The sequence below is a fragment of the Aphelocoma coerulescens genome (genome assembly GCF_041296385.1).
Source record: "Aphelocoma coerulescens isolate FSJ_1873_10779 chromosome Z unlocalized genomic scaffold, UR_Acoe_1.0 ChrZ, whole genome shotgun sequence".
NCBI classification, from domain to species: Eukaryota; Metazoa; Chordata; class Aves; order Passeriformes; family Corvidae; genus Aphelocoma; species Aphelocoma coerulescens.
In genome coordinates, this window is record NW_027184085.1 from 53,892,711 (window position 1) to 53,920,172 (window position 27,462).

Sequence of the window (27,462 nt, forward strand, 5' to 3'; positions counted from 1 at the left end):
TAAAGGAATTCACCTATTTGGTGTTGGGGTGTGATTTTCTTTAACGGGGAATTTGGAAGGTGGGGGGAAAGCACTGAAATACTATCTTGATATTGAGCTAACATCCTTTGAAGCATTGGAAGAATATATTTTTGCTTTTTTTGTGCCATTATCCATCATACTGAAGACTTCCAGTTTAAAAAAAAAAAAAATTAAAATCCCACTGTTACATGTGCTGGATCTGCTAGTCTTGATTCACTCAGGCTATGAAAGGAAGAAAGATCAAAGGCATGGTTTATAGCCATCTTGTTAATCCCAGGAGTATTTTATCACATAAATTAGGAAGGGAGAGTGAAGGAAAATCCCTTTGCACTGCTTTGGATTTTGACATTAAATACTCCTCAGTTCTTTTTCTAGCTAAAATCTGCTGTGCAATTAGAAAGTGATTAATGCAGTCATATGTCATGCAATTAACAGCAACCCAGGAAAAAAACAACTGCAAACCATATATTTAATCAAGAAAAATTTATTAGGAAAAACCCCAGAGCAAGCAGTATATACTCTATTGTTACTGTTTTCACTGGCTTTATGGAAATGTTTCTTGGTCATGGAAAATATGTAACTGATAAGAGGATGGGTTGGTGTTTAATGCTTGGAACCATGACTGAGGTAACGTGGGCTCAGTTACAGGTTTCTGCCAGAGCCATGCTGAGACACTGAGTAAGTGTGAACACTGAAACACTTGAGGAGGCAAGAGCACTGCAGCTGTGTAGTCCTTCCAGAAGAAATGTCTAGACAGCAGGTAGTGAAGGGACTGCCTTCTCTGTAGGCGCATTAACATTGCCAAGAGTCTCCTCAGTACTCTTAATTCATTTAGGCTTCCTGAGCAATAGAGTTTGGTAGAATTTGCTTCTTCTTATTGCACATTGGGTATTTCTATTTCTGTAGATGTCTTAAGAGAGCAAGCCTACTTTCTTGTGTATGAAAGATGTGAGATTCAGCTGTAAATATGTTTTTATTACTCCCCCTACTAGAGTTAAGATACAGCATATTACAAAGCTGCTGTGCAGCTCAGAGCGCCTCTCACAAAATGGGCCTTTCAAGATCATTTTTAAATACGCTTCTTAAAGAATGCCTGTGTATATGCAAGAACATGAGTGGTAATACTTTCAGAGAGTAAAAGGGAGACAGTGGTAATATAAGGATATATTAGGTACATCTGCATGGCTTATTTTGCTTCTTTCTCATCCCATATACATAGGTTTTGCTACAAACTTTTTTTCCCTAGGTGCCACCATAGCTGTTTAAAAAAAAAGAAGACATTATTTAATATGTGTTGTTTGTAGCTTTCAGAGGCTTTGTAGTTACTGACATTTATGGAGCTGGCTTTCATTTGAAGGAGCACTCAGACTACATGCCCATTAATTAGTTTGAGGTGCCTAGTGGTGTCCACTTGTATGCAGAGTAAACAATTACTGGAGAAAGGAGAGGCTGCCAAGTTGGTTTCCCTTTGAGCGTGTTTCTAGAGGAGATCACATTTTGCCTTCTACCTGGCACCAGCAAGATTAGGTTAATTGGTAAAATCAGCTTCCCAAAACACAGCAGAGAAGTTGTCCAGCTCTCTGAAGCCACCCATCACCAGAGGTTGCCCTCCTGCCAGCAAGGTAAACAGAAGCTGTGGAAAACAATCAAATGAGGAAGGATTTCATGTTGTGAGGAAGGGTTGAGAGGCTGGGAGAGCTGGACCTGTTTAGCCTGGAGAAGACTGAGGGGATCTTACCATTGTATATAAGTATCTGAAGAGGAGGGAGCCAGGCTCTTCTTGGTGGTGCCAAGCAATAGAACAAGAGTCAGTGAGCAGAAGCTGATGCACAGCAAGTTCCACCTGAGTATGAGAAAGAACTTCTTCACAGCGAGAGTGACTTGAGTCCTGGAGCAGGCTGCCCAGAGAGGTTGTGGAGTCTCCCTCACTTGCAAGACTCAGAACTGTCTGGACACAACCCTGTACAATATGCTCTAGGATGACCAATGTAAAGCAGAGATGTTGGACTAGATATGCTCCAGTGGCCCCTTCAAACCTTAGCCATTCTGTGGGTTTAGGGAAATGCGGTCTGCTTGATTATATTTTCGAGCAATCACACCATTTGCCCTCATGTTTTTTTATCCCTCTTTTGAACATACTGAACAGTATCTGCCAGCTTCAGCTGAGATCAGTTTTAAATCAGAGTTTTCCACTCATTTTGGAAAGTCAGTAGCTGGTTATTGGTGTATCGTGATCATCACATACTCATGTCCAGACAGTAGGTGTATACAGCTTAGCTCTTTGAGGGACCCAAAGGCCAGGCAGTGTGTATGTAGTCCAGAGTTTTGTCTGGAGGGGGGATCAAGGGCAAAAATGCTGGAGCATGAGATCCTAGCTTAAAAGGATCTGCACTGAAAAGGCCGTACAAAGGAAAGAGGTCCTACTATAAAATCTTGAGCTTGTGACATTGAAACAAAGAATCCAGTTCATACCAGTGCTACTTTTTTGTTACTATGATCATTCATCTCTTTTGGGATCAATCTTAATTACGGAGTAATTTTGTGCTAGATTGCAGCATCAGGATTCAGTAGTAAAACCATAAGACAATCTGAGGATCACTCTTCACTTCCCTGCTTCCCTTTCTGCATACACATCCTGCACAGGACTGCATTCTCCTTGGAATCACACTGCTTTCAGTGTTTGCAAGACATTACAGGAGAAAAGCCTCTGTGCTGAGCAGCAGCCAGGACCGTCTCCATGCCTGACACCTGAAAGGGTCTCTTTTGTCTCAGCAACAGCCTGATTTGTTCCTTTTCATCTCTCATGGACCTGGTATACAAGCCGTATAAGTTCCTTCCTCCTCTCTCTGTCTCCTTCAGCATGCTGAGCATCTTCTTATTTGCTGAGGCTTACCCGTGTCTCTATTCTGTGAATGCAGTCCAGAGTGCCTGGGAACACTCCTGAGTACCAGGGCACTGTCATCTGACCTGTTCATAAGCTCTTAGCCTGTTCCCTGGTGTGTTCTCAGCCCATACCTGCCTGCCAGTTGGAAATCCCCCAAAGAACTCTCAGACGTTGTTAGAAACTAGAAACTCCCAAGGACACACAATTTTCCACAGGGTTCCATATGCCTGCAGTTGTCCTCTTTTGAAGGCATTACCAGCTCAGGGCCCACACTGTGTTCCAGATGCACAATTAGTTTGTTAGCTTGGACTTATGTCAGTACTTAGGTGAACTTGGAAGTGTGTGCCCAGCCTCATACATTTCATGTAAGACTGTTTCCGGAAGAGGAAGGTATCAAGCCTTTGAAAAAATCTGCTCTGTACTAGCTCTATTCCCTAAATTCATACAAGCTACTGTAACTAATGTACAAGATGGTATCTCTCTCACCTCTGAAAAACTAGGCAAAGTAGTGTAACTCCACTGATACTCAGTGCTCAGAGTGAACTGGTGTTTTTTTCCCTTTGCAGTTCGAACGTGTCCCAGACTTCAGTCTCCTCAACACGGACACATTAATTGTTCAACAGCAGATATTTCCTATAAGACAGTATGTTTTGTGACCTGCAATGAGGGCTATGAAGTTGAAGGAAACAGCAAACTCACCTGCCAGGGAACCTCTCAGTGGGATTCAAAGGAGCCAAAGTGTGTGGGTAGGTATCTGACCTAACTCTGTCTGTTCATGTCAGAGTACAGCCTTTTCCAACATACTGTCACAGATGAGAAATTCTCCATATTTTGATAACTGGTGAAGCTAAGATACGAATGAGAATTTTTGTATGGATGTTTTATACCGATCCTAGAAGCTGGGGAAGGGCAAAGGAATTTGTAAATGGAGAAAGTGGACAGATTATCATTTAAATCCCACATGGACTGCTGATTACTGAAAGGTTGTTGTGTCTCATTAGTGTCAGACACTGTCACACAGTGTGTTACAAGAAACATAGAAGCAGTAGGTCTATGCTAGGGATTGAAGATGAACAACCAGTACTTTGAGTTACCATCATAAAGCTAAAGTTGATCTGCGGGCAAGGACTAGCTTATGTTAGCCAGGCCCTGTGTAAACCACCCGAGTAAAGGTGCAGTAGTTGTCACTTTTCCTGGACTCACAGCAAGGAAATAAGAGATTACATAAGTTAGGAACTAAGCACCTCTGAGTCAGAATTCAGGGGTCACCCCATCTGTGCAGGGATAGCTAGGCATGTACTGCTGTTCCAGAAATAAAGGACTATATATTTCAGAATTATCCATTTAGGACTAGTGACAGGTCTTGAATTAACTTTGAAAAGTAAGATGATGAAATACAGTTGAAACGCTTTCAAGCACAGACTGAAGGAAAAAAAAATAAGCAGAAGTCTAAAATCCAGCCATTCAGAAGCTGATCCAGTGCTGACTAAAGTCAGAGTGAAATATATGTCACCTGGATCCAGTAAATACAATGGCAGCAGGGTGACTTCATTTAAACCTGTGGCTATTTCTTTACTGTTTTATTGCAGTCTTAAAAATGTGATCTTTGTGTGAGACAAGCATAAATTTCTAACTGTAAGTACATTCTCTAAAATGATGAAAATAATCCACAAGAGTTAATTTAACAAGACGATTTGCTAAGAGATCCTAATCTTTCTTCTCTTAAAATCAGTGGAAAAACTTCAATTAACTTCAAAAGGAAGGGCCCCTGAAATCTGGTTGGAATATTATAATTAGAAGATTAACCATATTCCTCAGTTGAATTCATCCTTCTTAGCTTAGCATTTTGATTAATAAAATCCAGCTCTACTCTCTATCAGAAGATTTCTTCACACCGTGTAATATTGCCTCCATTCCTGGATTATCCATGGCAATATCTTATTTTTGCTGAGTCTGAAAAATCTAGTGAGAAAGTTACCTTTGATTGTCAGAAAGGAAAGAGTGTTAGCTGGGAAGCATCTCTGCTGCTTCTTGTTGTGATGGGTGTTTAGAGCAAGCTTGCTGGAATTCTGGTTCAATATAAATGTGTGGAGTTTTTATTCATGTAAGGATGTATATAAGAAAACTGATACCGTATCCTCCTCAGAAGCTACTCTTTGTACCCATTTTCTCAATTATCATCATTGTCAAGGAGGTATAGTCTTTTTTATTTTTAGTCCAAATAGCTCCTAATTACTATTTACCATTTTCTGAATAAATAAATGTATTTAGGCTTTTGTAATTGATAATTTATTAATGTCATATCCTTCTGTTAGAAAACTGGAGTTGTCTTCAGTCTATTACCTTGAAACAGATTTCTTGGACCTCAGGATATTCGTCTAGCTGGTTTTCTGAGTGCTTTTCAGTTTGACTGCTCATCAGTGCAAAGTTTGCCATATTTGCAAGTTAGCTCACTGAGACTGCACCACAGCCATCTGTAACCATTACTGTCACTGTACCACAACACTGCCTGAATTGTTTACAGTCACTTCTGTGGGGTCTGTTGTCGTGCATCTCTTTCCAAGAGACTGGAAGGTAATGCAAGCTTGGATGTTACATAAGTTTTAAATTTTTGTCTTTTCCATTAAAGATATTGTTAGCAATGAGCTACTTTTGAGTAGGGTACATATGTTTTTTATAGGTGAGTGACAAACAAGATATCTGCTGAAAAGGGAAGCTTTGTCATTTCTCCAGTTTGAGGGGAAAAAAAGCAAAACCAGAAAACCTCCACAGCAATGTTCTTGTGTTTCCTACCCATTGGCAAAAGTTTAATATCAATCACTTTAAAATTAATGAATTTTGCAAGATGCTTTTCTCCTTCCTTTGTTCAAGATTTAGTGAAGTAAAGATACAAATGACATCCAGGGTGTTGATGCCATCTAGCGTTGAAAGCATTACTTTTTCTCGCTTCTGATTGCAGCTGGCCAGTTTTTTTTCCCTGAACCAGTCTTGGCAGAGGGATTGAAGGAAAGAGGCATGATTTGGTTTATAATCTTCTTATATGTCAAGTTCCTTTTGATGTTAAGAATTATAATACAGTGTTGTGTTTCATCACAGGTGGTTGCAGGTGAAAGCAGGTTCTTGTGTCTCCTTAGAAATACTTCTTCTCTATTAATTCCCTATTGATATGACTAATGTCATGTATATCCCTCTACCATTAATGAATTCCAGACTTTTGGATCAGCTTTATCAAATTCTGGAATTGAGCACTGATAAAAAAATCTAAACAACACTGTTACAGTTGCTTTTTCTGGTAAAAACCTGTCCTACTTAGAAGAAATTCCCTTGGGCTAGATATACCAGATTTTATCCTGAGTTTTTGTCAGACATTTCAGGATTGTGCTCTACTTGGATTTTTCTAGTATAGCTGGATGTGTCTCAAGCAAGAGGCCCAGCTGTTTTTGCTTCCCAAAGAGCTGCAATTTCCTCTGCTTTTCATGCTTACATGTTTCAGTTTCTCTACTTGTTCCCAGAGTAATATACATTTTAATGCTTTTAGCTTGTCTCTTCAAATATTTTTTAAAAATTGTGATCTTTTTGCTATTTGTTAATTACCTTCATGTGGTGAGCAACCAGAACTTAGGGTTTGGGGTTTTATTTCCTGATGGAGTTGTTCCACCTTACAGAGCCAGCAGTATCTGCCTGAACGGAACAAATGTGTTAGAAGTGTTTGTGACCTGTGCATCCTGTTGAAATGAAGTGCAATTATTAATTGCTTGGACTTTAAAAACATTTAGGTATTGAGGGTTTACATCTCAGGAAATACACAGAATGCTTAGAGTCTTTAAATTAGTTTCATGCATAAAAACCAGTTTTCTGTTACTTGCTGCATGTTTTACGAAAGGAGAGGAGAGGAAAGGAATGTGAAGTGTTTTGAATGTGAATCACTTTTCTGTCATTAAACCATTGCTAAGAGCTCAGTAGAGCTTCCCTTTTGTGTAGCTGGGTTGGATTGCTTTTTGTGTGCTCTTGGTGTAAAGACCTGTCTGATTTCTTCACTGATGAATTATAAAGAGTTAAAAGTCTTCTCATTGGCTCTGAATAAGGAAGTATTTTTCATGTGTGTTTGCCTATTTTCTGTTGTAAGAAACAGTACTGGAAGTGTAAAAACCACATTCATGGGACACCCCTTTTTATTCTCTTTGTTAATGCCTCATACTTGAAGTAAAAATAACATTCCTAAAAACAACCACTTAAGAATGAAACAAAGCTTTTGTGAACCTGTTTAAATACATTGTGGTTTTTGCGTTGATGTAAATGGTCTTCAGGATTTGCAGTGAACTCTAGTAACAAAATAGTTCAAAACTTCTATTTTAAACCTTTAAGCAACCATCAACCCTTCCTGATTTTACAGAGCTCAGCTGCTTCCTATGGTCACCCTGAGTCTTTCCAGCTGTTTTGAACACAGAGCAGACCAAGTCCAGTTTCATTTGGTTTGGAATGCAGTAAGCAAAATCACATCATATAACTAACCTATAAGGAGTTCATGGCAGAGTATCTTTCTTCTTCTCTCTTTTTTATTTCAAGATAGAAGCTGTAGAAGACTACAGATGTGTCTTCTATTATCTCTCTCCTGCTATGATCTAGTTTTCGTAGAAGCAAGGAAATGCAGCTGCAGAGCATCCATGAAAGAGGAAGATGTAAGGAAAAGAAGAAGAAGAAAAAAGAAAAGAGAATCCAGAGAGTGAGATATAGGGGATCTGCATGAATATTACCATATTTCTGTTTCAGTGAAGAGCATGAGTGAGACAACAGAAGACCTGATAAACTGGCTGTTGTTTACTTCATTCAGCACTGAAAGTCAAGTAGCAAAGTTTCATCAGGTTGTAATGTTTTGATGCACTCATACCCCTACAGACTCTTGAAAGGACCATGTATTTTCTGCTCCCACTAACTTTCCATATGACATTATTTGCAGGTTTTTTGAATGTGTACTTTGTGTATGTCAGTTATAAATCATGTTCTACTGCTGTCTTGCAGAAAAGCGTTGTCCCATCCTCCAGAAACCAGCAGGTGTGACAGTTCTCCCTCCCAGATGTGGGCTGGAGCCTGCCATTTCTGGGACTGTGTGCCAGCTGAGCTGTCCCCAGGGATTCATCCTGTCTGGAGCTAGAGAAGAAATAAGGTGCATTTCATTTGGGAGATGGAGTGCAAACATCCAGGAGGCTCTGTGTAAAGGTAGAGACCAGCACAAAATCATGTCTGTGTACACACGAGTGCAGAATTGAAGGGAAGCGCACAGCAAATAACTGAGTAAGGTCAGGTTTGAACTGGGGAAAGTAAAACTTAAACAGTGTGTAAGAAGTGTTGCCTGGACCTTTATAGCTCGGCTGTCAGATTTACTTGTAGTTTGTAATAAAAATGTGGAGTTCAGAGGTCACTTGAGTGTCATCTTGTAGTGCTCATCATCAACTGCCTCTCCTGGGCTCCATCTCTCAGTTGATAGGAGGCTGCCCTCTAAAAGGCTTGATGTGCACATAAATTTAAAATTTCATAGTAGAGGTAAAAGCTTGTAGCTTAAAAATACTCAAAGTGGAACCCACACTTCTAATAAAATAACAATGATAATACTGTCATTACTGGTTTAGCACAAGTTTATAAACCCCGTTGTAGAGCAAAACTGTGAAGGCTGTGTAAGCCCTGGCTGATAGACAGACTATAGAGAAATGTTCATTTCAGTTGTCTTTGAGTGGCTGTGGCTGTTGACATACCCCAAGCAACAGTGCACAAGAGTTAAGGCCAAAATTGGATAACACCAAGTGCATTGGCTAACATCAAGTGCATTGGCTGACACAGTGTAAAGTTGGCAGAAGATGGTGACATGCATTTCAGTACAGTTCTGCCATGTTCACCCACCTCTTCCAGAAGTGCTAGGTTATTTATTCCTGTACACACATGCATAACTGACATGGAAGGGGTCTGGCTCTGGATTATGGCAGGATAAAAACAAGAGTTTGTCTGGGAATATGCTCTTCACCTCTTCATGAACTATTGTGCTCTGAGAATTCTTGCTTTCACCCCAAACTGGGGCCCTCGCCAGCCACTGGGTGATGGAACAGTACAGAAAACAGTTACGGCACTCATCGTGCCAGGTCGCTACAGAAACTGAGGCTTTTTTTCTCTGTACAGGCCAGGAAGATTTTGTCTCTCTCTTTAAACATACTGTTTCCCATTTCATGATGTACCACATTGTTTTTCTGAATCTCTTGTGTAAACCTGGGCCAAACCACAGTTTTTAATATTTGATGGGATCCCAGCACAAGCTGAAGTGTTTAGATCAAGATAAAACAGCATGGCTTGGGTTCAAGCTTTTAGATATTACCAGTGCATAAACCCCTAACGTAGGAGGCACTGAGAAACTCTGAAGGTTATTCTTTTTGAGTAAAAATGAACAGTTGTATTTCAATTCTTTCATTATTGTTACTGTCTTTCTCTGTTTTGCTGCCAACATATTTGGCCAGTTCAAAAGAGCCATTTTCTTTCTGACTTATTTATTATTAGCCCTTTCAGAGAATTTCACTTTTAAATGGAATTTGCCCCAGCCTGAAGGCTGTGGTCAAGGGAGTGTGAACCATAACTGGTAGTTATTTATAAGAGTACATTTCTAATAAAAATTTCATTTGAATGAGTTCAAAGGAAGGCAAAATCACATATATTTATTACTTTTCATTCTTAATTATGTAATTTAATTGCCCAAGTTATGTCTGTACCGGAATTATTTCATAATAAAAATATAAGTGATATCAGTTCTGAGTTGTTTTAAAGCCTCTTGGGCATAGATGAGTTCAGAGCCAAATGTGTCCTTGTCCTATGAGTCTAGAGACCGTTCATCAAACAACACCACAGCAATAAAATAACCTCACCACAAATGTTTTGGGAGGCTCTATGCCAGGGAACTGAAGTAGTACTTCAAGTTTGTCAGAGAAACTTGAGGTGTAAATGTTGGTAGTGATGTTACCCATATTGTACCACCAGTCCTCTGGAACCATCTGGCACTGTCACATGTCACAAGAAGACTCCATTTGTCCTACATTATACCTTGTAACAGGAGTTTGTTAAGGAACATTTCCAGCAACTGCTGCCCAAATTTTGACATTGTTACTTTTAAGTCAGTTCCACAGCATGCTCCAGAGAATTTTAGAGTCACTATTGTCTTGTTCATAGCATATATATATCATGCCACAGCTACTTCCAGGTTTTTTTAAGTCACTGACTGTCAGAAACAAGTGTTTTCATCTGTATGTGTCCTGTGTCTGGACAGGGAAACGATAGAGAAGGAAGGGATGAGTAATAAAAGAAAAAAAATAGTTCCTACTTATTCCTTGGGCTTTGGTTCTTTGTAGAAACCAGAATATTGTTGTGCTCAGTGATAAACAAAAATACAGCAAAAATCAGTTCTTTCCGCCGGAGAATTTACTAGTCATGTGTGAATCTCTAGGCAAGAATTACAAAGGGGCAGAGACAGGAAGGTTACAAAAATATGTACATTTATATTCCAGGCATTACAAGAAAGAGTGGTTATAACAAGTTTCAGTCTAACCATTATAGAGGTTTTACTTCCATAATACCACATATAAAACTAGATTGTCCTTTTCCTGGTTTAGATATTGAAGCGCCTCGGATCCACTGCCCAGACAATATTGAGACTGTCACTCTGGAGCATCATAACTCTGCTAATATCAGCTGGCAGGTACCAGCAGCTGAGGATAACTCTGGCGACGAGGCAAGTCAAAATCTGTATCTATTTAACTGGACGCAGTCTTTCTGATTTCGATTAATTTTATCATCCACTAGAATTTCTTTCTTCTGATAAGCAGGAGCAAAATCTTCTAGTAAATTTTATCTTGAGAATTCAGCATTTTCTGTCTTGATTAGAGCTGTACAGCCACAGAACACTGCATGGAGTTTCAGTGCATAAAACCTCATATGGTTAATTTATGTGGTAAAAAGAAAGAATGTTCTCGTTTATAATATGAAGACAGCTGCTTTAAAAATGAGCACTTAGAATGTGAAGAAGTTTAATAAACTCTTCTCAGAAGGAAGTAAATCAGTTCATTAATCTAAAGGACTAACAAGTACACGCTGGGTTAAGTAAAAACTAATTTCAGCTTCCTAGGTGAGAAAGAGAAATCTGATTTTCCTGTGCAAGGTTCAGAAGTGTGGCCATTGGCCACCATAGATGTCAGAGGCTTGGAAATGGAGTTACCAGGAAAACTTGCTTCAGAGCTGTTTCATAAAGAGCAACATTCTGTACCGACTCAGGCATGATCAAGTTACAGCAACTGAATGCTTTATCAGGAGTCAGCAGAGGAACAGTGAGTCTGTGTGTGCTTTTAATGCAGGAGATTTTTGCACTAGGAAACTGAGCTATCCCAGTAAAAGAGATTGAAGTTCACACATTTTCATCTGTGGCATAGCTATTGTCAGGTACTATAGCTCTGCTGACACAGGGACATTCATTGAACTGTGGAAGCCAAGTGCCGTACCAAAGCATCTGTGGGCTATTGACTCATACACATACATAGATTCAAACTGCCTATGTAACTTATGGCCCACAGCTGTGTGCTCCATTCCTCTCCCAGGTCTGTCGCCCTTGCAGCTGGAGAGCTGTCTGCAGACAAAACAGGTTCTAAGCCGATGTAGTGTGCCTTCAGTGCCATTTGACAAACAAGCATCAGTCTGGAATTTTCTAAATGCACAATGCTGTAATCTGCAACAGGTCAGGGTCCAGATCCTGACTAGGGAAATCCTTTTTGCTATAAGGAAGGCAGATTTAAGAAGGGACATAGATCACCCTGTTGTAAAGTCTGTCCTTTAAGAGGCTATTTGCATTAAGCATGAACAGGCTTGACATTGAAGAATACTAGTCTGTCCACTTTTTGAAGCATGAATACCATGATTAGTAACCAGCTTTGGCTTTTAAATAACAAGTGTTTTCCTATAACAGGTCTCAGTTCGTGTTACCCCAGCTTTCATACCACCATTTCTTTTCCCAATTGGCGAAGTTGATGTTACTTACACAGCAACTGATAAGTCAGGCAATGAGGCAAGCTGTACATTCAACATCAGGGTTATTGGTAAGTGCTGGTAAAAGTCACTGGGAAGGCTGTCTGTCATGGCTGCAACCTAATTTGTGCAGAAAAAGACTGTGAGTCACTGGTCTTTATGTGTGCAGTTATAAGCCCAGGACTATTGTCATCACCGATAAAGGCTTTGCCGTTCCTGGGTCACAGTTTGCATACGTGCAGTCACTGCTTGCAATGTTCAGTTTGAGGTGTATTTTATTCTGCCATTCTTTCTGACTGTTAAGATTTCTCCCCAGACTGGTTTATTAAATGCTTTATTGCATTGTCACTTATTGCTTTCATCATAAATCTCTATTTAATTCTTGAAAGACTCCAACAAAGTTTCCAAAGTTCACACACGTTACTGGTGCAAATCACTATTAAAGTGTTTCTGTAGGACACTTGTGTTATTCCGGAGTCCTGCAGGTAGTCCAAGGTTTGCTCTGTAGAAAGCAAAGACTGCAGAAGCCATGAGTTCAGCAGAATAATTACTTTTGTCCATTCACTCAGCATCTTCCAATTGCTGCAACTTCCATGTGTTCACCTTTGTTGGATGTTCCAATATGAGCTTAAAGCTGCTGTTTACCTGACTTCTTCTGGTTGCAGATGCCATTTGAGTGTGGCAGTAATTCTGTAAGGTAATGTCATGCCATCCTTTCAAATTCTGCAGATGCAGAACCTCCTGTAGTTGACAGATGCAGATCTCCACCACCCATACAAGCAGTGGAAAATGACTACCCAGCGACATGGGAAGAACCAGAATTTTCAGACAATTCAGGTGAGATAGTGGACCCCAAAACATGCAGGAGATGGTGGAAGGCTAGAGAACTCCACCTGTTTGCTCTTAATCCCTTGGAGTTTGAGATTTTTTGCAGTTGCTTTTACTTATTTATTTTTAAGAATACATAATTTTGAAGATTTGCTGCCATTTCCTTTTCCATTTGTCAGGGCTGGATATAAGCAGGACTCTTTTGCTTACCAATGCCTTAGATTGTCTTTTAACTCTTCTAGGTGGTCCACTGACTGTCACTAGGAGTCATGTACCCGGAGATCGCTTTCCCAAAGGAGAGACAACAGTTCAGTACACAGCTGTGGATCCTTCTGGCAATAACAGGACATGTGAGATCCACATTGTCCTCAAAGGTCTGTTGTCTTCATCTTCTGGGCAAGACCATATGGCATTGTTTTAACTGAATATCATAAAGTATGCAAGATTACTCCACCCCTCCCTTTAGTTATTCCCTTTTTATATTGGAGTAACTTGAAGGCAATCAAATTATTCGTTAGTACTATCTAAGACTGAAACAGCACAGCGGTGAATTTGGTTCAATAAATTCAAATTAGGTATAAAAGCATTGAAATTATGATTCATTAAGCAGTAAAACATAAAAGTGGATCTTTTGGGTTTTGTGACAGATACCATGTGAAATGTATTAATAGGTGTTACTTAAATCTTACTTCATATCTGTAGTTAAAAGGAAAACTTTCTGCCAATTTTTCTGTAATTTCATGCAAATATTACAGAAGATAATAAAACACTCTAGATTTTGGAATATGCCTGTCCCTATAGGCATACTAGTGCATTTTGTTTATTGCATAGATATCTTTTCCCCCCAGTTTGCTTTTTCCTTAAAAATCCAAACAATAATTTGTCATATAAAATATTAATAAAAAATCTACTCTATATCTGCTTTTTACTTTTTATGTATTACTTGAACATCTGTATAAAAATATCTGCTAGTCAAGAGAGAATTTAAAATCATGCAGACTGGAATTTTGGTTATAGCTTTCAGGAAAGGTAAGTTGCAAAATGGATGTGCTAGTCTCTGATTTGCTCTAAATCTTAGCAAGGACCCACCAGTGCTTAGAACTGGCATTGTATCAAGGTCTATACCACCTCAGACTTCTTGTGGTTCAGTGTTTGTGACATAGCATTTACAGATGTTTACAACCTCCTTCACAGTCAGCCTGAAAAATGAATTGTAACTGAGGTTATGAGGTTACCCTGAGTTGTTGTGATGGTGCAGAATGCATAATGTTTAGTTAGAATTCAAGATGTAACACAGATTACTAGAATTCATTGTGTAAAGTTCATATGAAAACTTAGATTGAGGTTTTATATTATTTTAGTAAATAGTTTTTCATATATATATTTTTTTAAAGTCTTCGTGTTTCTGGTTTTCCAATTGCAATGGCAGAATTTGAGAATTATTTAGCAGTAGCCTGATCCTGACTTTATGGAAGTAGCAAATAATACTTCCACAAACTTCAACAGAGGCAAGATCAAGTCACTACTAGGTACTTTTGGAAATCCCATCAGTGCCATTTTCATGCAGGATCACTTATTTCACCACATTAATCAATATATAAATCTTTGCATTTTTCCTAGGTTCTCCCTGTGAAGTTTCCTTTGAACCTGTGAATGGTGATTTTATATGCACATCAGATGAAGCAGGAGTTAATTGCACATTGCACTGTGCAGAGGGTTACAGCTTTTCAGAAGGATCAAGTGAAAACTACTATTGTGCATATGAAGATGGTCTCTGGAAGCCACCTTATTCTCCAGAGTGGCCTAGCTGCTCTTGTAAGTCTTACTGGTACTGAGATGAATCTGCAACTCATGAAACACTATATTTAATGAGAAAGCAAATGAAAATATTTTAGAAATTCTGACTTCTATTTATTTATAACAAATATTCTCTGTCCTCTGCCTCTGAATTGTTACAAATATTGTGAAATGATGCTTGGAAGTCTGTAAATGTGGTATTTCAGAAGCTGTCTAAACCACAAAAATAGCTGTGAATTTGAATCCCAGGAATCACAAAATAGCAAAGATGGCAAACAGTTTAATTGAAACAGTTTTTTAACAAACACTGGAAGTGTCTTTTTAATAGGAATAGAACAGTATTGGCAACTTACTGATTGAAATGCATAGTGTGTGCTGTATTTACATATCTAATTATCATCAAATTAGAAGAGTTTATGTGTTTTTTCTGGGATGGACACATGCAAAACTTCAGTGGTGGAATATTCCACCTTTGGTGACATTTTTTATAATATATGTATTAGAACTACATTTGAAGCCAGTCTTAGTACCAGTTAAATAGATATAGATTTTGACTTGCCTTGTCACCAGAGTTATCCTCAGCTGCTGGTACCTGCCAGCTGATATTAGCAGAGTTATGATGTTCCAGAGTCACAGTCTCAATATTGTCTGGGCATGGGATCCAAGGCGCTTCAATATCTAGTGTTGCATCCACTTCCATCGGAGTCAATTTCTTGGTTTCAGCATGAAAAGATCAGTGTTTCAGCTATGAACAAATGAGAGTTATGTTTCAGAGATACCGATTCAAAATCCATAACTTGGACATGTTGGAACTTTGCTTAATTTCTGGTGAGAACTTTTTATATTTAGTCTAGCAACATTAGTAATAAGGCTTTTATATTTATTGCTTTCCTCTCAGTAAAAAGTTAGCATGAATTTTAGTTGATAGTTCACAGCTTTCTTCCAATTAGAAAATGCTGAAGTAGAAAAATGACTTGGTTTTTAATATGTTTTAAAATTTCCAGTAAATGTTATGCCTGCCAAAGGGTCATATCATTGGCTGAGATATGAGTGATCCATTTAAACTGCTGATTTAAAGACTCTGCTTCTTGCCTCCTTGTATTCCAGTTTTAGCCTGAATTATCTTCATTTTATCTCTGAAACTCTTGCACTGATCAGTAAAAATTTATTTCTCCAACATTTTTCAGTAAATCGTTTTGCAAACCATGGATTCAAATCCTTTGAAATGCTCTACAAAGCAACACGATGTGATGACAACAATCTTCTAAACAGCTTTACTGATGCATTCCAGAGTGCTCTTGGTAAAATGGTAGGTTAGTAAATACTCCTTCCCTTTACATACTTCTTGAAAAATATTGTGACTTTTTCCAGTTAGCTAACTTTGTACAAGGAAATTAACAGCAGAAGGCCTTAAGTTAATTGCGTTTTTTTCAGAAGGTGACAAGTTATTTTTAAAAATAAAGATGTTTCACTGGCTTTTAAATGTAGTTCAATTTAGTCTTCAATGTGGAGTTGTATGTGGCAGAATTTATGCAAGTGTCCAAGTTGTTTAGGGAGCTGCAGCTCGTAGATTTTCAGTAGGCTTCCAAGGAGAACCTGTGTAGTTTTGAGTACCCCAGTCAATTGTCCCCTCAGGGCTATTTTTGAAAGTTGGACGTGATCATAAAATAAATGTATTTTATTTAGAATGTGTATAATATATAACCAAATAGTATGATGAACATGCATATGTACAAATGGATGCATTCCAAATTTGATGTGTACATCCAAGCACTTAAATCCAGTAGCAAAGATCTGCTCAGGTTTCATGAGTTTCATGAGTCTCTTGCCCTGAATCAGGCTTTTTCTTTCCAGTAGAGAAATCTTGACTGGTTTTATTTCTGTTTCTTTCCCTGGTACCACCAGTGCTTGAGCTGTTATTTTGGCAAGTAAAAGAAAATAAGGAAAAAATGGGTAGTGACCTTTCCAACCAATTACACCAAAATGCAACAGTCTGGGAAAACATTCAAAAAGGCTGTTTTGAATATGCCTATTCCTATTCCCAAGAGTTTGAAACTTTACCAGAGATGCAAAAAGTGGGAATGAATGGGCAGGAGCGTCTTTCTGTCATGTGATTTCTGTCCTCCTGAGATTTTTTTCCCTCCTCTCTGAGATCTTTTGGTGCATAAGTCCCTTTCCATGGATAGGGAGAGGTGGGTATGAAGAAGTAAGGTTTGAAAGTTAGAAAAAAGTGACAGCATTTTTGTAAACCTGACAGAATTACAAGTAATGTAGCTGGAAAGAACACAAGTGCTTTATAAATATGAGCTATTCAGCAGGGAGAAGAAAGCCTGAATATATTTCTGTTTTCTGGGATTTCACATGGAAGAGTGATTAATTGTAAGAGTAATGAATTGACATCTTCTCTTAAAAAAGGTCTTCGATAACAAAGAGATTATACTCCTGCAAGTTGCTTTCTTATTTCTGAGTTGTATCAATATAACATACCTCTTTTGGCACATCTTGCCCATGAGACATGAAGGGGTAAAACTAGTGTCACTGGCAGAACCAGTGCTTTACTTTGTAATTAGAAGTTTTTATAAGTCAGGAGAGAGGGCTTTATGTGGTTTTATGTTTTTAATGTTATTCTTCTTTATGTTGAAAGGTCCCATCGTTCTGTAATGATGTCGATGATATTGACTGCAGACTGGAAGATCAGACACAGAAACACTGCTTGGAATATAATTATGATTATGAAAATGGATTTGCCATTGGTAATTATTGATTCCATAGGTTCTTAGCCACCCAGATTTAAAGCAGTGGGATTCTTGCCACAATATCTTTAGTGAGATTTTTTATTTTAAATAACTGTGGCACTCATAAGATAATAAGCAATTACATAATAGGTTTTATAAAAATATTGTGGAACTGTTTGATGTCTGGTATCCATGCTTCTTCCTATATAATCTGGAGGAAGAATTTCCTGAGATGCCTTATAGTGGGGAGGGAAGAAAAGCACAGACACATACAGTCCTAGAAACCTGCTTGGTTAGCCTAGAAAAAAGTAACTTCCTAATCACATACAGTTGAAAACCAAAATACTGAAAAGCTACAAGAATTAGATTTGGAGATTGTTAAGAAGATGAGGACCATCTGTGATGCTGGTTCAGATCTGCCAAGAATCCTCACTGTGTAAAGCTATATGCACTTACATTGGCCCATTTGCTGTGAAAATACTTCCTGCATGCAAGGGCAGATTTTGCACCATGACTGTAAGCTATATCAGAGTGAAAGCCGTAACCATCCTAGTGGTTGTTCCCACTTTGGTTTATGCCAAAGTAAGTAAGTTTTCATTTTTAGTCCATTTTTGAACAGCTTGGTGTCTGTGTTGTGCTGCTGTTGTTCTTGGCCTTTCTGAGTCCCTTAGGAGTGCTGAGAGAAGAAATGCTGAAAATGGATACCTTACCTGTCTTAGCAGGAGGCATTTTGGCAGATCCACATCAGAATCTGTCATAGGACTGTGTCTCTCTTACAGCTTTATAATGGAGTTACTTGGTAGAACTTCCTGCTTATGCTCACCTTTTAGAATGCTTCACTCTGAGAGCATTTGTTTGTGTTCAGACACACAGCAGGTCTGGATGTACTGTCTGCAGTTGTCATCAGCGTAAGGACGAATGCTGATGACAGCTGGAACTAATCTGTAAAGGCATGTGGAAAAAACAGTGTTACAGATGTGGAATGTAGGGTCCTATTCTCATCTGGTTCATGTCAACCTTTTACCAGAATAACCTTGTTGCTGTTTTTGAGGAGTTTCTCATGATTTTACACTGCAGATGCAGGAGATGAGAACTCTCCTCAAGGCATAAGTGACAGAAGTTTAGAAAATTAGTTGTGGAATGCTCACATGATATTAAACTGTGGGGTTAACTTGTCCTAGTTGCCACTGTAAATAAAGCATAATCTTGGTAATGCTAACAGATGACTGGCAGATATTTCTTCTATCTTCATGTTTTTTAAAAAATAATCTAGATCAATGTAATAGACCACATCCCTCTAGATTTAGTAACCATGAGAAGTAGATTGTGTACAGAAGCAATGCTGATTGAAATCATGTTAGAGTGGTGAAGGACATTATACAGGGGCTGAATTTGACTCCCTGTGTGTAACAACAAATGCCTATCTGGGGTAATACACACATAAGGTGATGCCTTTTCTGAGAGGCCAGACAATGTTAGAACTGCTCTAACAAGGACTTGTGAGAAGACGCAATGGAAACATGGCATAGGCTGTGCTGTCTGTAAGTAAGCAAGAAGTGGAATAAAGGGCAATATGGAATTGTTTAGGATGCTGCTGGCAGGTGAGGATGCAAGTGTGGGTTCATGCAGGACAGAGGAAGAGAAAGAATTGCAACATTGTAACTTTTATAACTAGTTCTTTAAAGCTTTGGCTAATTTCACAAGACTCAGGACACCTAGGGTATCACTTAGGAGTAAGACTTTTCATTGGTAAAAATGCAGGTACAGTAGCCACTTATACAGAGTCAAAGTCAATACACATCATCTGGAGCTTCAAACAGACCCCATTCTGTTGGAGTTGTATTTCAGAAATAAGTACAGGTACTTATTTTCCACATGATGTTGCTTTTCTTTTTGTTCTTTCTTAATGTCTCACAGGCCCTGCTGGCTGGGGAACAGCAAACAACCTGGATTATTCCTATGGTGATTTTGTTGATGCAGTACAAGGAGAAGATTTATCCAAGCATCTCTCTGCCTCTGTAAAAGCAGCACCTGCTCGGGTCAAAAGGCATAAGCTGAATGTTCCAATGACTGACCAAAAAATCAAGTTAATATTTAACATCACAGGTGAGACAAGTCAAAACATGGAACTTCTCTGCTTCCTCCTTTTTAAAAATTTTATTTCTAAGATGGTCAGTAAAAACTTCTCCAGCTCACAGAAGCCTGGTGAAGATGCAGATGGCCATTCTCTGGACACAGCCGTAGCGCCATTTCATCACAGACTTTTTCTTGAGGGAAAGATCATAGCCTTCATGGAGGGCTTTGTGCACGTGGCCTCTTCCACTTTCCACTGACAAGTTTGAGTGTTGCACTCTTGATAAATTCCAGAGTACACTGGAAGTGCTGACTGCAAAATCTGTGTGTTTTTTGTGTTTGCTGTTTATATTCCAGCTAGCGTGCCACTGCCTAATGAAAGAAATGATACATTGGAACTGGAAAACCAGAGACGGCTCCTTAAAACTCTGGAAATGATCACAAACAGGCTGAATAGAACTCTCAATAAGGAACCTATGTATTCTTTTCAGTTTGCATCTGAGCTCATTGTAGCTGACACCAACTCACTGGAGACCGAGAAGGCCTTTCTTTTCTGCAGGCCTGGTTCTGTGCTGAGAGGGAGAATGTGTGGTAAGCTGGACGACTTGTTTCTTATGTGTATTTAAAATCCTTTTGCAAAACAAGGTTTTAGAGGAGTTCTGCAGAGGGTTATGATTTGACACAGCCCAGTGCTTGTGGTCTCCCATAACAATAAATTGCAAAAATGCTTTGCACAGTTTGACTTCCAGAGGATGTTTATGTTCCTAACCAAGGCCTGTGGAAAAGGGATGCTTTGTACCCAGGATTCTAGTCCCAGGGGAAGACAGGCAAATCCATGCTTGGTCATACGGAGAAAACAGTGTTTGGTATGCAGTCTTTTAACCCTGTTAGTCCTGTGAGTGATGTGTAGCTAAGATAGGGAATTGGATTCCATTTCCTGTGCATAGTTAAATCTTCACAGTGTTCCAGAGAGATACCCTATCTGCTGAGGAATAGAATCACATTTCATAAAAAACAGCATTTGACTAAATGGGAACTCCAGGGGCAAGACAGGTATGTATGATTTCTCACTCTGAGGGAAACTTATGTTTCCAACATTACGTTATAGTCAACTGCCCTTTGGGTACCTATTACTCCCTGGAGCATCTTACCTGTGAAAGCTGCTGGACTGGATCCTATCAAGATGAGGAAGGGCAGCTGGAATGCAAAAGTTGTCCATCTGGTAGCTATACTGAGTATCTACACTCTAGAAGCATCTCCGAGTGCAAAGGTGAGAACTTTCGTCTTACTCAGGCAGCCACTTCTGAATTCTTGGTGACATCCCTTTGGACCCCATGATGGAAATACTGGAATGAAGCTAGCCTGTGAAATGAGGAGTGCTCCTAATTGCACCTTAATGTGTATGCATAAGGAAATATCTAAGTTTTCACCAATGCTCTGGCATGCAGGATGCCTGGGCAGAGGTTTTAAGAAGAGCTAGCCTTTGATGTCTTGTTTAATTTCAGTCTTTCATTTCTGTATTTCATTTCTGAGATTGCATGCCCATTTTTCAGAGAAAAATACACTTAATACCACTGTCATCCTTCCCAGCCCCTCTCCATCCTATCCTACAATGCTGAGGCATTGAACAGCTCAGAACCACTGTGTGTTCGTAACTTCCTCTGAAAAGGAAACAGCTAGTTTGATTTAATTTTTATTGTCTTTGTTACCATTATTTTTGTTGATTAAAATGAGTCACTGGATTGCAGTAAATCATCTGTGAAGCTGATTGGAAGAGAATTCACTGGTTAATAATTCACAATTGCACTATCAGTGCCTTACCACAACTGGCTTTTTTTTTTTGCTCTTTGTACCCATGAAGTCCTTCAGAGTAGAGTACACTCCAAAAACAAAAGTCCTTGTGATGTGTATTGTAATTTCAACATTATTTTCAGAGATCAGGAGCCATGTTTCCTGTTGGACATTGCTTAATCTTTCTGAACTCTTTTGCCTTGTAGCTCAGTGCAAGCAGGGAACATATTCACCTAATGGTCTTGAGACATGTGAAACATGTCCACTTGGAACATATCAGCCATCATTTGGATCCAGGAATTGCATCTCTTGTCCAGAAAATACATCAACAGTAAAAAGAGGTGCCGTGGATGTCTCAGCTTGTGGAGGTTTGTAACAAAAAGGGTGATGATTTTTTTTTAACTAAATATTAAAAATGTCTAAATTGTTGTTTAAACATCAGTGAATGTAATCCAGTTCATCTGCCTTAGACTGAATTCTTCTTCTGGTTAAGTGTACACCAAGCAACATTTCCTAGCAAAATGATAGGTCATTTCCTGCTACCAATTGCCCTCCTCCTGTATTTCAAGATGGATTCTTATATAAGGAGGAATAAAATGAGATATGTGATGGGTACCTAAATGAAAATAAAACCTTTTTCCTCACATAAGAGAAAGGAAATTGTCACTGTTATCTCTCCCTCATTTTCTGTGCAAAAATTCTGAATTTTAACACAGTTTTCTCTGCAATTTGTTCCAAGAAATTCTCCTCAACTGTCTTTGACAAGCTTTGCTAGAAGATTTCCCAGGGAAATAGTCTGTAAGGATACATGGTGCAAAAAAGCCTTGTCTTTGTCCTTACTCCTTCTTAAAGGAGAAAAAAATCTAACAACAACCAAAACAAACAAATGAAGTAAAAAAACTGACCAAACAAAAAACATGTGAGAGATGCAAGGGAAGTTCCATTTAAAAGCTGCCCCCAGAGCAGCAAAAGTCATAAAATGAAATACTTTCCAGATATTTCCATAATCCTTTGAGAACAACATGGCACCTCACAGAAGATTTTAAATTGACATTCCCTAGAGTTGTGAATTCCTGGCAGATTTCATCCTGTTCCTTTTAAGTCTAAGAAGAGGCTATGAGAGGAGAACAGAAAGCAATAAAAAAGAGGTGGAGGGTAGTAAGGTGGATGTGCAAGAGATCAGATCGCTCAAAAAAGATCTTTTTGCTTTTGCAGTACCATGTCTTGCAGGCGAGTTCTCTCGTACAGGTTTGACACCTTGCTACCCTTGTCCCAGAGACTACTATCAACCAGATCCAGGAAAGTCCTACTGCTTGTCTTGTCCCTTTTATGGAACAACAACTGTTATTGGTGCCAGATCCATCACAGATTGTTCAAGTAAGCCAAATTTTCTCTGCTGGATAAAGTGAATAAGGGGACCATCTAAAGGGTAGTCAGAAGTAGTCTTAATAGAAAACATCCCACTTACTTTCTGGACAAATGCAGGCATTTGATTTCAACCAGTGAAGTTCTCAGCTGGTTCTGCCTGCTGGTGTAGCCTCTGTTTTTAAGAGTGACTCTGATACATACCAAGGCTCAATAAACAGAGTATACATATGCAGTGTGTGTGTACACTGTTTATGTATATTATACGCATATGCTATAGAGAGAAACATATATAAATACACACTAATATGTATATGCATGCATGCATCTATATATAAAAACATAGAAAATATTTTAATATGTACACACACATATGTGTTTTAGAAATGTATGTCCTTACAAATACATATTTGTGTAATAGGAACTGTAAAATTTGCTTTTTATTCCCACAAATTCACTTTTTTCAGTGTATCTTTATATGCATTACTAACATGCAGTTATAATGCTCCCATGGAATAGGGACCTTGCTATACAGTGTTATTAACAGTGTTTTCATATCTTTACTCTTTAGGTTTTGGCTCTACTTTTTCAGCAGCCGAGGAAAGTATAATGATGGTGCCAGCCTTCCCAGAAAATATCAGCAAGCGGTACAAAGTCAGCAGTCAGGTAAAGACAAGTGTTCTTTTCCAGTGTTATCTCAGATGAAATAAAAAGCACTTCATGCAGCAGTAAACAGGTAAGACCTTTTTAAATGTAATTCTTTTGCTGACTTTATTTCCTGAAGAGATGAAAGCAATGGTTAAGAGGGGAGCACTCAAACTTTGTCATAGAAGGACTTTCATTGAACAGACAAAGTGGCATCAGCTGTTGACAATCTTAAATTCCGGTCTTGAAGCCTACACCTGATGTATGAAATAATTATTACACTTGTAGAAGAACAGTAAACGACAGAAGAGTTTCAGACAATTTAGAAAAAGTAGATTGAGTGTATTCAGTCATCTGAGGTCTTCCATATGCTGAATTACAGAAAATGCAACCAGACATCTAAGTCTCAGGTGTAAAATCTTGAGTTTACATATTGTAGCACAGATACACTTGAGAGGAGGCAAGCAGAGCTCCCTTTTGTTGTGAGTACCCCCTCTGAAATAACAGCCAAGTTCTCGTGTGAAACTCGTCTAGGGACAATGTTTCTTGGAGATGCCTCCTTACCCCCACCCTCTCACCCCCAGTCTGTAACTCTTGACGAGACTGAATCAGAATTGAATCTTGATTGAATCGGAATTTGGCATATTGTGTAAACAGGAGCAAGGTTGACTCATGACAAATTTGGCCTGAACCATTGTATAACACAGGGATAGGTGACAAACTGATCTTCTATGGTTTTAATTGGCCATTCGCTCCAGGGCTTTGATGAATTCTGGTTTGCAAAAGTAGTAGAAGTAATGCCACATGGTGAAGTTCCCTGCCAGCTCACCTGATGGCCAGTAGCAGGAAGTGATTAGCTGATGTAGAAGCATGCAAAATGGAGAACTTGCATATTATATATAGCTTAATATAAACTGTGAATCATAGCTCAGACAGTTTTGAGGGAATTTTGCTAAGTAAAAGGTAATTTTAAAATAATATTTCAGATTTGTGGTATTTTTCAGTAGGAAAAAACCACAAATGGTTACTGTGCTAAGAAGACAGAGGAGGAACTAGAAGCTAATGCTGGTGACTTTTTTATCCCATCTTTCCAAAATTACTATCGGTTATACAATTTAAAACTAGAGTACTGTGTGCCAGCTTTGCTGTAATTGTATCATTTGTGCCTTTGGCAGGTCTTCCACGAGTGTTTTCTGGAACCATGCCACAATAATGGGACATGCAAGCAATTGGGAAGTGGGTATATTTGCATATGCCCCCTTGGATATACAGGTAAAAAACTTGGAAGCAAGTGGAGTAGCTAATATTTCTTGATGCCCTTAAAATGAGGAAGTATAAAGGAGCAAAGCATTTCAGTATAGCCTAATTGGAATATTCATCACATATTTAGACTATATAAGAATGTAGATGCTTCCTCATATCCTTGCTGTATTATGTTGTGTTTTGCAGAAAAGCTTTTGAATAGGATTTTTTTTAATGGAGTTCGTGGATGTGAAAATCCTATCGACTTGGCAATATTTATGATTAACAAAAGCTAGAAATTTGAAGTCTTGACAGCTAATTCCACCTGTACTGAGCCTGTATTCCTCTTCAGTATTAGCTTCCTAGTTGCTTCAAAGCAAAGAGATGTCTTGTAATTCAGCTGTTTTCAAGAAGTTACTTTTGATAGGTATTGCCGGTCTCTGAAACTGCTCAGTCTGTTGCCCAGTGTGCATCACACCTTTCTAACATTTGTCTCAGGTCTGTGTTAAAGCACAATCTAATGAGATGATAATAAACCTTAATCAATCATGTTTTCCTATATTAGGTAGTCATATCATCCATGTTTCTGAACAATTTTAAGTTTTCCTATTCTCAGTCCTTTATTTTGCATTCTAGGCTTGAAATGTGAAACACAAGTTGATGAGTGTAAATCATCTCCTTGCCAAAACAATGGAATATGCAAAGATGGCATTGGGACCTTTGTTTGCCACTGTCAACCAGGCTATTCAGGTAATTTGTTTCACTTCATAGCTTTGCTTCAGACAGGCATCATTTCTGTGCCAAGTAAATAACACAAAGCACAAGTGCTGTGTAATTCCATATCCATGGAATTATAACAGGAAAACAATATGATCTACAGTTTAGAGTAAGGTTCTAGTATACATGAATAAGTTTTGAAATAAAATAATGAGCCTCCGAGGACAGGATGGGGGAGTGTGCATTTGTGTCTGTGTGTGTGCGTGTATCCTTCTCTTTTGTGACATTTCTGGTCTGAAAAATGGAATAAGGTTTAGGGAATTAGTAAATACTAACAGGGAAAGTACTTGTGAGACTGACTGCCCAACTAGACACGGCATTTATGCAGTTGCTTTACTGCAGCCTTGTGAATAAGTGAGTGGGCTTTTGCTTATATTTTTAATCAGTGTTTTGAACTGTCACCTTCATGCACATTGCAGGTATTGAAATCTGCAGGGAAATTAACACACTTGAATACTTGGCCAAAACAGCACCTGATTTCTAAATGTTGAAGTAAACTACTGAGGAAATAATTTTGTGTAATCAAAAAAAAAAAATCTTTGTGTTTTCCATTCGAAATGGTCTCCCTCATTGTTTGTGTTTCTGACTATACATTTATCAACAGCAGCATTAGCTGGATGGGTTTTTAAATGTTATAAAGACACACAATGGACTTTGTATCTTGATCCCAGCATCCAAATAACACCGATGATCTCTGTAACTGTTGCAGTAGAGTAGACAATCATGTAATTTTATCACCTGCTCTCGGTTACCTTTCGTCCTGCTTGCAGTATGGTGTTGTTCTGTTTTCCACATCCAGTCACTGCAGCACACAGTCTGTGACCATGCCTTGATCATGCCTTGTAATCCTTGCTGTTTGAAGGTCTCTTGTGCGAGGAAGACATAAATGAATGTAGCTCCAGTCCGTGTTTGAATGGAGCCCACTGTGTTGATGGCAAGAATGGTTACCGCTGCACATGCACAAAAGGGTTCACAGGTACACCTTATTCTCTTTAAGTCAGCCTTTACTTTTTCTAACCAAAAAATGTGTCTTCCTACCCTACCCAAAGTGTTTCCATCTCACTGCTATATAGCAATATATATAATATATATTAATATGAATGTAACTTGTGGATGTCCCTTAAATCCGTCTAATCTCTCAGACTCTCTGTAGTGCAAATGTGACTTCAGAAGGATTTACTAAGTGCTAGATCTTCAATTACTAATTTTGCCATGAACTTGTTGCATGATGTTAAGGAACAAATAACAACATTCCCATGGGTTCGAATTGTTTCTTTTAATTTTATTTAAAAATAAAAATATTATAACAGTAGAAAAAATGGTCTATGTTAAAACTACTCCCCAATCCCCTACTCTGCGTTCATAGGTTTCTGTAACAAATACACATATCTGTTGATTATCATGTTGACAAAGAACTCCACCATAAAATCACATTCGGTTTCAGTGCTTGTGACATAGGGCCTCTTTCACATCAGAAATCACAGAATCATATGTTTCTGGCTTTCACATCTCTCCCTGGAGTTAAGGTTTCAGCCAAATGTCTTTTATAGTAGCTTTTCATTAGTTGCTCAGAATAGTTTCTCAGGTGATTTCCTGGTTCACCCCAAATTAGTCATTTTTAAATTCTACAATTTGCTACATGTTATTTCTGTAACTGTTAAGAGGGTTCCCATAATTCTTCTGTGTCCACTTAACCCTTGTTAGTGGAGCTAATCCCAAACCTGCATGGCTACTCTTATGTTTGCTTTTTCTCAGAAGATCAGCTGCATCCTTTAAAAGACGGAGATGTGTTAATAATCTCCATTCTTAGGTTAATTAAATCCAGAACTGTTACTTTGTTCTTTTTTTTTTCTCAGGTGATCACTGTGAAAGGGAGGTGAATGAATGCCTTTCAAACCCATGTCTTAATAGGGCTGTTTGTGAAGATCGAGTTGGAAGTTTCTCCTGCAAGTGTCTCCCAGGTTTTACTGGTGTCTTGTGTGAAAGAAACATTGATGAGTGTCTCAGCAGGCCTTGTAGGAATGGAGCTACATGCAGAGATGGTATCAACAGCTTCAGGTGAAAAACAGATCGTTAATGTAATATAATGTGGAAAGTCAGATGTATTCTGGTGCCTCAGCCTTCTTAGATTTCTTTAGCAAGCGTTTTGGCAGGCTGATCCAAAATAAGTGGTCCCTTTATGAACTGTAAAGGAGATTTTAAAAGACAAGAAAATATATCCTAGTGTCTTGACTCTTAAAAAATTCCAAGGAAAACAGC

General features: G+C 38.6%; 1 protein-coding gene across 3 annotated transcripts in view; it reads left to right on the top strand.

Moving 5' to 3' along the window:
* The window catches only part of SVEP1 (sushi, von Willebrand factor type A, EGF and pentraxin domain containing 1), a 126,228-nt gene that overhangs the window by 47,975 nt on the left and 50,791 nt on the right, over window positions 1-27,462 (top strand). For all 3 annotated transcript variants that reach the window (XR_011147880.1, XM_069002437.1, XM_069002438.1), the window contains exons 6-24: window positions 3,472-3,651; window positions 7,925-8,122; window positions 10,549-10,667; window positions 11,892-12,021; window positions 12,680-12,787; window positions 13,021-13,152; window positions 14,399-14,593; window positions 15,763-15,884; window positions 17,220-17,328; window positions 19,228-19,416; window positions 19,741-19,974; window positions 20,492-20,653; window positions 21,381-21,542; window positions 22,390-22,551; window positions 23,111-23,205; window positions 24,360-24,456; window positions 25,063-25,176; window positions 26,066-26,179; window positions 27,060-27,261. Coding sequence is in view for 2 of the 3 variants with exons in the window: in XM_069002437.1 (XP_068858538.1) it covers window positions 3,472-3,651; window positions 7,925-8,122; window positions 10,549-10,667; window positions 11,892-12,021; window positions 12,680-12,787; window positions 13,021-13,152; window positions 14,399-14,593; window positions 15,763-15,884; window positions 17,220-17,328; window positions 19,228-19,416; window positions 19,741-19,974; window positions 20,492-20,653; window positions 21,381-21,542; window positions 22,390-22,551; window positions 23,111-23,205; window positions 24,360-24,456; window positions 25,063-25,176; window positions 26,066-26,179; window positions 27,060-27,261 (2,824 nt within the window). In the remaining variant the exon portion in view is untranslated. The remainder of the gene's footprint in view (window positions 1-3,471; window positions 3,652-7,924; window positions 8,123-10,548; window positions 10,668-11,891; window positions 12,022-12,679; window positions 12,788-13,020; window positions 13,153-14,398; window positions 14,594-15,762; window positions 15,885-17,219; window positions 17,329-19,227; window positions 19,417-19,740; window positions 19,975-20,491; window positions 20,654-21,380; window positions 21,543-22,389; window positions 22,552-23,110; window positions 23,206-24,359; window positions 24,457-25,062; window positions 25,177-26,065; window positions 26,180-27,059; window positions 27,262-27,462) is intronic.